We start from the raw sequence: 10,115 nt of genomic DNA on the forward strand, positions 1-10,115 counted from the left end.
TGAGATAAAAGGTAGAGCTGAAATAAAACTCAATTTGTATAGTGTAAATGCGCATATGACAACTAACCCCTTCTTTCTAATGAATTTTAGATTAAACCAATCCATCAACGACAGCAAAAGCTAAAAAAAATTACAGAATAAAATTATAGTTTTCGTCGTTTTTTGAATGGATTGTGTGTGGAAATTAGTTTTTAATCGATTTGACAGAGCTTCACACGCAGGCCAACAAATTACAGGCTAAAAAAAAAACTCATTGAACACCATTAACGACCGTCCTCAGAACTTCACCCACTTATTCCCCATGTGAATGTGGGTAGCCATACATATTTACGAGTAATTTCAACTCTCAATTAAATTGTTTAGGCGGCGCCAGGCGCAAACAACCATTTTTGTTGTCACCATATGCTTTGGAAACGCTTTCCATTTTCATTACCCCTTGCAAGGGAAGTCCAAAAAGTATGATGATTTCAAAAAGAGTTACGGCAAGACATGCATTTTAACTTTTAACCACTTCCAAAAAATCCTCTTCAATAATAAAAAAAAAATACTTTTCTGTTATTTGTATTGACAATCAAATAATTTATAACGTAATTAAATAAGTAAATAAAGTGGGCTAAAAATTTCACAAAACTATGCTTTAAAATGTAAACTTATAAATATTTGTGTAAAAGGTATTACTTTAAACAAAAGTCTCATGCAATTTATGGCTACTCTGTTTTTATAGGGCTTATGATTGAAATCACAATAACATTAAAAACGAGGGTAATTTATATTTGAGACTCCGTCTTCACATTTGGGCTTTTATGGGACTTCGTTTCGTTGACCGCTTGCCGAGTCCTTGGAATGTGTCAAAAAAAACCCCCAGACCTTGAGTCAACACAGCGGCTACAAACTTTAATAATTTAACTTATGGATTTTTTTCGGCTCTTTGGAGCGGGGGTAAGTATTTGTTATTTCGTTTTCTCATTTTCCAAATGTATAGAAAAGGCGAGGGGCGGAGGGAGCTAGGCATCTGGGGGTGGGTTTTTCATTTGCTTTTCCCCTGGCATATGCACATTAGTCCTGGAAATGCGGCAATTTAAATAAATGACGCAAAAGGACACGCACCAGAGACGAGTGGATAGGAGAACGGGAGGCTTGTGGTGGCAGTAGGTTACCCTAATGACTTTTCACAACGCGACTAAAATTGTTTTGGTCTTTCTTTTGCATAAATTACATTTACAATTTTTAACTAGGTGTTTTAACTATTACAAAATGGAAAGGAAGTTGTATTTACATATATTTGAATTTATAAGCTATGGTCCCTAGTCTTTTAAAGGAATTATTTTAATGGGAGCATTTTATCGTTAATCTTAAAAGTAGGTACCTGTATAGTTTATATCACGATATTCACATAATTCGAGATTGTAGATATACAAACTAAATAAAATGTGTATGTGGAAAGACATGATCAAAACATTTCATATTATTTCAATTTTCGAATTTTTTTAAGACGTCTAATGGGTTCAAAAAAATTAAACCCAAAGCTAACAAAATTTGTTTTTTTTCACATTTTTTATTTTGATCTTATAATCATATAGTTAAAATATAATACATTGTTTTATAAAATTACAGCAATGACGATTTTTGTCGAATAAAAATAAAAAATCAAGGTAAATTTAGAGTTTTCCGTAAAGTTAGGGTGTTTTGAAACAGGTGCAACTGCAAATTTGGGTATGAACATGATTTAGACTACTGGATGGCACTTGGTTCTTTCTCCAGCGGACTGAGAAGCTGTCGTAGTACCTGATTGGTGACCCGTAAATTAATCCTGGCAAAGCCATTCCGCCGGAGAGCCTGCTCCTCCTCCTCGAGCACAAAGTAACGCGGTTCCCCACTGGAATTGGAGGACTTCTGTTCCAGTAACGACATAGCGTCCCGCCGGAAGATTTCCACCGCTCGATGGGCGACCATATGGACCTGCTCGTAATTTTGCTGGATCACCACATCGGTCAGATCGAGATGTACTCTGGGTTGGGGCAACCGCCGTTTGGCCAATTCCAGTTGAAAAAGCAGGCGACGCACAATGAAGTTTGCAAACTTCTGGCGACGATGCCGCTCGAGACGAGACTGCAGCCACTGGTGGGGAAAGAAGTGATCAGCCACAAGGGTAGCCACCACCAAGGACTTGACGACCACCGAGATACTAATCATGATGGCTGGTAGCAGAAAACAATCCTCCAGGATTTCCACTACCAAGTCTCGCCAGAAGATAAGGTCACGTTGGAAGAACAAAAAGCACATGTCCAGGACAAAGGTAACCAGAACAAGGATCACGAAGGTGATGATCACCCTGAGGTAGCGACGCCTCAGCCAGAGGTTAAGTCTGGCGTAGATCATGTCCAGGACAACCATGGCCAGCAACTATACAAATTTCAGGTTAATACTATTTTTCTTTCGATTTTTTTTTGTTGTATTATAATTTGAAGGAAAGCACTAAGCAAGAGTTTAGATTATTCACATCATAGTTTTGTTTAAAAAAAAAAATCTTTCGTATTTAATCAAATTATAAAACACTGATTATTTTTAAAATAACTTATTTATGTTACTTATCAACCCTTATGTCTTTACATATATTTAATCATAATTTGAAGATTAGTTCCACAAACCAGATCCTTTATACCTGATAATGATCATGAATTAAATCTTAATGAGTTCACTGGGTAATTTTCGGGGTAATCGAAATTCTCAACACATCAAACCCTGCCACACCATGTGATATGAATCAGATCTCTTATCTGACTTTGTAAAGGGCTGCATCCCTTCAACCATTTCTCATTTGCAGGCATGTGAAGCCAAAGAAAGTAGCAAAGTAAAGGAGGCATCGACACCCGAAACACGGATTTATTTCAGTTTCGGTTGCGTTTTGAGATGGCTCCGTTCGTCTTGCTCCTTGCCTTTTCAATTGGATACACACAGCCGCAGTGGCATGTGCGTGAATGTGAATGCCAGCCAGGACTGCCAGGACTCTAAGGCTGAGTCTGAGTTTGTGTTTGAGGTTTTGTGTGGAGAATGGGGTGGGTGGGGGAATAGGTTGAACGGGCGTTGATGAGGAATAAAACTTGCCAGGAGGAAGGACACAAACGCACACACATGCTGTATGGTTACGTGGGGGGAAAGGACATCGGGAAAGGACGAGCGAACGAACGGAAGCAACAAGAGGGCAAGCCATTTCTTCCTTTTGGCATGAAAGTTGAGAGAAAAATAAGACGAAAATTGTAATTTTCATCAAGCAAAAAAAAAAACTTTTTTTTGTATTTCATTTCAGCTTGACCTTAAAAGAAAATTAGATGCTCGTGTGTTGTGTGTGTAGCACATATGTACCTACATATGAATGTATATATATGTTTGCAAGACTATCGAACGAAATTCCAAAATAAAAAGAAAAATTTAACGCAAAAGGCAAAGTTTTTTTTTGGGGGAGTGCCAGAGCAAGGATAAGGTTGCCAGGATAATGGGTGCGGGGTTTGGTAAAATTCTATAAGCGTGTGTGGGATGCTGAGGCTTCTGGCTTCTCCAATTTCCAGCTGGCCACCCGAAATGAGGGTGTCCTTTGAATTCTTGTGTGTTGTGTGTGTGTGAGTGTGTGTATTTATTTTCTGGGTGGGTGGAATGTATGCTAAAGTGAAAAGTAGTAAATTGAACTTTCTTTTTTCTCTGCCTCTCGATTTGCTTCGTTTTTATATTTTTGTGGGCAATTTGTACTTTGTCTGCGTTCAGCACTTTTTGCAGTTGTTGCTCCGGCTACTTTTCCACTTTTCTTTTCACTTTCATTTAACGGCTGTCCCCCGGTTCATGTGTGTGTGTGTCCAGAATCCGGATTCCAGAAACCAGGATTTTGGAAAGGGGATGGGAACTTGGCTTCGGACTGGGGGCCATTTGTTATTTATCGCCTTGCAAATTAAAGTTGAGCCACATAAAACTTGCAAAATTATTTATACCAATAAATATTAACCAACAAGCTCCCCAACTACTATCCTTAATTACAAAAGGAAAAATTGAGGGAAAAAATGGCTGACAAGCTGATAACAAATTGAAAAATCTATCAAAGGTAGCAGCCTGTATTTTTTTTTGGGGGGGCTCGGAAAGAATGGTGAGGTTGCTGCTGATGGAGTAGAAATCATAATGTCAGGATTGACTTGACAGCTACAAAAACAATACCAACATCCTGCTATGTCCTTTGTCCGAGAACGTTTCGCAAAAAATGCTAGTGTAAGTACAGTGAAAATTGGATGTTAGTGAATACTTTAAAAAGTGACAAACAGTTTACCGTTCAGAATTATTTTAATTTTTAAAATAACGATTTGTGGTGGTTTTATGGTTATGCAAAATAAGCTTAAGAAGCTTAAAATATTTATAAGTTTTCTCTGCTTAAACCTTTTAGCTTACCGCAAGACTTTACTATGTTTAATAGTAAACAAACTAGATATTTATAAACACTATTTTATCCTAATCCTTATTAGGGAATAACGTTATTTAGAAGGATGCCATGTTTAAATCAGAAACCTTCTTAGCGATGTCCCACATTATGTACAAATGATGACAATAAAATTGCTTCGCTTGGGTGTGAGTGGATGTGGATTCGTGTCTGTTTGTTTGGCAATCAGCCATGACAGCCAGGAATTCTTATTCCCAACCGAAGTCTACGCCTCGCCAAGCTGCCCATCCCCTCCCCCTCAGCACACCGCCCCTGGCCACCACTTTCCCTGCAGTGATTTTGCAATGAAATTCGATGGCTCCACCAGGGGAGTTGGGCCGATATAAGCCTCATTATGGAAAATCAATAGAGACGAACGTAACTTTAGACTTTGCCAACTGCAGAACAAAAGACACACAAGATGGGGCGATGGAGGAAAATAGAAAAAGAAATACACAGAAAAAATTAAAGTCTTAAATAAACACTATATCTTGTTTCAATAAATAGGGAATCGAATTTATATGGGAGAAAACCGAGAAGTACCCATCGAGCAATTAAAAGAAAAAGTATCTGTAATATGAAATTTTATATATAGTTATTTTTTTGAGGTTCCAAAAACCTCTAATCATTTCATTTATTTAATAATATCAATTAATAATGCAATAATTCAACAGAAACATTTCTAGATAATTTAAATTCACTAATTTTTAAGAGTTTATCCGTTTCTCCCAGCCTTAGATTAAGTTTTGTTTTTAGGTTCATGATTATAGAAATTTGTTCCGTGTAGTTCAATGTTATGGACTACGCATTAAACTAAATTTGGATAGGCCTACGACCAACCAGCCCCTACCCCTTGTTGTAGGACACAACAAACAAAAAAAGGCAAAAACAAAATTAATTAATTTATGTGCTAGGCGGAATTTTCCATGGCAATACACACTCACACAACAAGCGATGTACGCAGACAGCGACGGCGGTCTATTGATACAATTTTTCCAATTCCAACGCCATGCTCTAACTATCTCCTTGTGGTTTTTGCTGTTGTTGTCTATCCTGTTGACAACAACTTGAACTCATTACAAAAACATAATAACAAAATAAATATTGAAAGAAATGGCATAAAATTATAAAAGCCTTGTCTGCAACAAGGAAAACTGCCATTTGCAGGCCGAAGTGAAAGTGGAGCTTCCTCGTTACCTCCCTCCCCTCCATTCCTTCGGAAAATCCTGTTTTCCCCACCTCCCCCCAAAGCGCCAATAAATTTTATGCACTATCACACGCACACACACACACACAACCGCTTGCTGAGTGCGTAAGCTGCTTAAGGGAAATGGAAGTGGAAATCGAAAGGAATAAGGGAAAAGGAAAAGCGCGGGGAAATGGCGGTCAGTGTGTGTGGTCAGACTTTGAAAGTGTGTCCAAAAGGGGGAGTTTGCATTATTCAAGTAAAAAAAAGGACACAAAAATAAAGCAGCAAAGCCAATGACTTTTATACTTTTATCTCGCAAAATGTTCGAGAACAGAAATTCAGAAAGTGGCCAAGAAGTAGCAGAAACACATCAATAACTGCAGAGCCGAAGATAAGATAAGTGCCGGTAATAATTCCTTTAATTCTCCTTGAGCCCCTTTTCAATCGAATGGCTTTGATCATAGGATATAATGTGGAAAAAACATAAATAAATTATATTTGTATAATTATGATTGCCATTATAAGAGATTTTGATGCAGGTTTGCCCCTTTCACAAAATCCTTTTATAAATTATTTACACCAATCTTGTAATTTATTTGTAACAAGAAGTATCAGTCATCTAGAAAATCATAAAATATTTGAATTTCTTACTCGTAAAGTACAGGAATGTATTTGTGCAAAAATTAATCACATGTGGAAGGAAATCTTTGCCATCCTTTAAAGTATATATATTCTAATCAGCATTAACAGCATAGACGTTTGTATAACTAGCCTCTTGCTCATGCCCACGTTACAATCACAAGTTCCGACAGTAAGACCACTGCAAATTAATGATCCCAAATTATACTTAATTTGTTTTTGTGTTTTTCATAACTATCCCTATAATTTCGAACTAATCCCAAAAAAGGAAACACATTGCTCTCAAGCAGTTGGCCGTCATTTAAAGACATTACACACTTCCAAACGACGCGTGTCTTGATTTAAAAACCCTAAATTCAACCCAAACTCACACACAGCGCCTGAAAAAAGTCAATTTTTACACAAAAAAACCCCGAGAGTTTCCTTATCTTTAACACCCCGGGAAAAAAACCCGGCTGCGGCCCCTAAGCCGTGGGCAAACACAGACGCGTGCGCCAATAGTATCAAAATCGAATAAGTAAACAAGATCCATAAAAAAGCGTAAGATACTGGCGAGTATGTGTTCGTATTTGTGTTTGCGGCACGGGTAGTTTGGGTGTTTAAAACCATTCGGACCCTACGAATTCTGGAATCGTGGCAGCTGCCTGTCGGATATGTGAAATGTGAAATGTGAAATCCACACGCGTGCGAAGCGTATGGTGCCCCCAAAAATTTCATTAGAGTTTACAATTCCGTGCATTGTTGCGCATGGAAAAGGGTTGCCCGGTTGGACAGTTTTCCAAAATGTGTAAAATTTAGCCCAAAACTAAAGGGGTCACCGCCGAATTAGTTTTGAGCGCAAATGAAGCGAACTGATTGTGAAATCCTCGCATGACACTGAAAGGGGTTAGGGGCTATAGGGTAAAGGGTAGGGGGTAAGTGCTCTATCGCCCTGAACCCTTGCCCATTGTAAAGTTGCAATTTCCTATGGATAATGCGAATTTTGCAACAAAAAATTTCTTGACATTTTCCGAGTAAAAATCGCACTGGGTCGCCGGGGGTAAAAAGGGTCAATGCCAAGCTGCCGCTCATTGTGTAAATAAAGGATCAGGAAAATGCAACCAACTGTCACACGTCCATGCGAAATTAATAAATTACATTTTCTCATTTTTTTTTCGCCCAAAAAGACTTGCCAATTTTTTAACCCAAAAAAAAAAAAACAAAGGGGAGGGGAAAATTTAATTTTCGGGTGCAAGAAGGGGTTGTGCGACACATTAACTGAGCCCATTAATAAGCGTAGCCAACCCCGGATGACACGTGGGTCAATGTCGCCCGACCTGGGACGTGCACAAGGACGACAGGCGGCGCGAAATTGGGTGAAAAAACAACGATAAGGGAACCAAAAAACAAAAAAAAAAACAGCAAAAACTGTAAAAAAAAGGAAGCCCGTTAAAATTCTCACTCGATTTGAAATCGGGATTTTTCAATAAATTGGCACAAAGCCTGGCAATTCCTGCTTTGTTCGCCAGGCAATAATCCTCTTAACTGCAGCGACTGTCGCAAAATTGGAACAAAGGCTAAGGGAAAACGAAACGGTTGCATAGGGGTACCAGTAGTTGGGTCCTTTCACTCCTTACACTCCTCGTTTTCCTGCGACTAGTTAAATAAATGAGATTTCAGTGGGAACAAAGGCGGAAGCCTTCTTGGATAAGCCGGTAACAAGAACGGACCGCTTCAGTGATTAGTTAAACAACGGCAGTACTTTATGAAGTTAATCAGGGGATCCCCCTCTCCAGTTCTAGGCATTTAGCCAAATATTTTTCACTTGAAATCCATCTACACAGAATTTTCATCGATTTTAAAAATTTTTTTGAATTTGTGAATTAGTTTTTTATAGTTGAGAATTGGTTAAGATTTTAAATTAATTTTTAGATTTTAAGAAATATATAACCCAAAAATTATATTTATATTTATAAAATAATAAGAAAATGATGTAGCTTTTAACTTTAAAATATAAATACCACAAGTTGCGACAGACAACTTGAAAGGAAAATAAATTAAGTAATTTCAGAACTTCCTAGTGAGGATAACAAGAGTAAATTTGGACTTGGCTTTTTTTTTAATTTTAAGCTCTGAAGTTTTTGGACTCCGCATATAATTATGTGACTGTTCTCATCCAACCCTCCATTTCTAATTTTAAATATGCAGGTAAATGTATTCTATGGACCTTTCACAAATAACTGAATAAATATTCAGGTAAAGTCTTTTTCTTTAATTTTATTAAGTATGACCTTAAAAAAAAGTGGAATTCAGATTTAAGCAACATATTTTATCCTAGCTTAACGAGAACCTTATTATTAATCAACATCACAAAAAATACAACTTAGTACACTTTGATCTAAAAACACGGTACCCACCGACATCTACATTGTGGTTTGAGTCTGAGATATAGTGGTGTGAGACCCCGGAGAGAGATGGCAAATTTGGGCACACTGCTTTTCATTATTTTAACGGTTTCCAAGCCACGGTCACTCCGACAAAAATATGAAGTAAAAAACAATACATTTTACAAAAATTCTGAACGAAAACGACCAGACTTCCCTTGTTTGGATACAATTAAAGCCCCCAAGTGACCGTCACTCTCTCTCTTCCCCAAAACAAACGAATCAACATGGTTGTTGGGTGAGTCCAGCCCCTTTATGTTTGAGACTTACGTAAGCCTTATATTTGGGTACTCTTTGGGTCCTTTCCAGATTTCTAGTGCGAGGCGGTCTGCTGGCCGGAATCGTCTACTACACACGCAAAGTGGGCGTCTGGGGGAATGCTGACGAGACGGACAAGCTCTACAACACCGTGAAGTCGGAGCTGTGTCCGTACGTCCAGAAGGCGCAGAAGCAGCTGCCGTTCGAGGTGCCCCAGTTGCCCAACACCGGCGAGATGCGCTTCCTGGCCAAGCACTACTACAACGAGGGCGTGAAGAGCTCCTTCCGCTTCGTCCACATGCTGCCCTGCTACGCGGGCCGGGGCCTCAAGAAGGTCAAGGACACGTTCCAGGACTTTGCCAAGTCGCCGGCGATCACCGGCGAACCGGAGTCCAGTGCGGCGAAGTAACTTAACCAACTGCTCTTCAATGGCAGGCTGTTTTCGTGTTAGCTCATAGTTAGCCTATTGAATAATGTCGTAGTAAAGTGTCGTTATTCCCCGATCCGCACGCCTGCGGATCTGCGACTATAGGTCTGTTCTCGACGTACTGAAACGCATCGAACTGGAACTTCCAGTTTAGATGGAAATAAACATATTTACGTGGTAAGCGGTAAGATCGCCCTAAATCATTGATCTATTTACTTGTGTACGGGTAAAAGCTATAGCTTAAACTAGGGTGTAAACTTTCTTAAATCTATATTTTGGTATTTGGTGGGACTAAACTTATATAGTAATGCACTAAGGGTAATCCTCTAACTTTATTCACAGCTTAATATGGCTAAGCAATAACTAAAAATCTGATTTTAAATTGCTGATAATGAGATAGCTCTTTTAATTATTTAATGTAAAAAACTTCCCTCACTTATTTTTTTATTTTATAGATATATCGATTTTATAAGGAGGAATAACAAATGGTTTATATAAACAAATTACAGAATGCTTACAAATTTCTATTGGCATATTGTATAAGCCAAACTGAAATGATGCTAGAAATGTCTATCATTTTAATTATATATATATTTCCAAAGCAAAATGACAAAACTATAATCTAAACTATCCCGTAAAAAAGTAATTCTATTAATATTTGTATGACACGATATTCGGCTGTGTAGTCAACAAAAACTCCCTAGACAAGTACCCTGTTATTTG

General features: G+C 38.2%; 2 protein-coding genes across 2 annotated transcripts; one reads left to right on the forward strand and one right to left on the reverse strand.

Annotated features, from left to right (window-relative positions):
- Positions 1-1,652: 1,652 nt before the first annotated feature.
- Positions 1,653-2,485, reverse strand: LOC108135547. Its single transcript, XM_017256295.2, has one exon. It carries the CDS (start codon positions 2,392-2,394, stop codon positions 1,732-1,734), a length of 663 nt encoding a protein of 220 aa, XP_017111784.1. The 5' UTR covers positions 2,395-2,485; the 3' UTR covers positions 1,653-1,731.
- Positions 2,486-8,772: 6,287 nt separating this feature from the next.
- LOC108135503 (MICOS complex subunit MIC13 homolog QIL1) lies at positions 8,773-9,592 on the forward strand. Its single transcript, XM_017256247.2, has 2 exons — positions 8,773-8,945; positions 9,017-9,592. Exons 1-2 carry the CDS (start codon positions 8,935-8,937, stop codon positions 9,372-9,374), a joined length of 369 nt encoding a protein of 122 aa, XP_017111736.1. The 5' UTR covers positions 8,773-8,934; the 3' UTR covers positions 9,375-9,592.
- The last annotated feature ends 523 nt before the right edge of the window (positions 9,593-10,115 follow it).

This window comes from Drosophila elegans, unplaced genomic scaffold, assembly GCF_018152505.1.
Source record: "Drosophila elegans isolate 14027-0461.03 unplaced genomic scaffold, ASM1815250v1 contig_208, whole genome shotgun sequence".
Lineage (NCBI taxonomy): Eukaryota > Metazoa > Arthropoda > Insecta > Diptera > Drosophilidae > Drosophila > Drosophila elegans.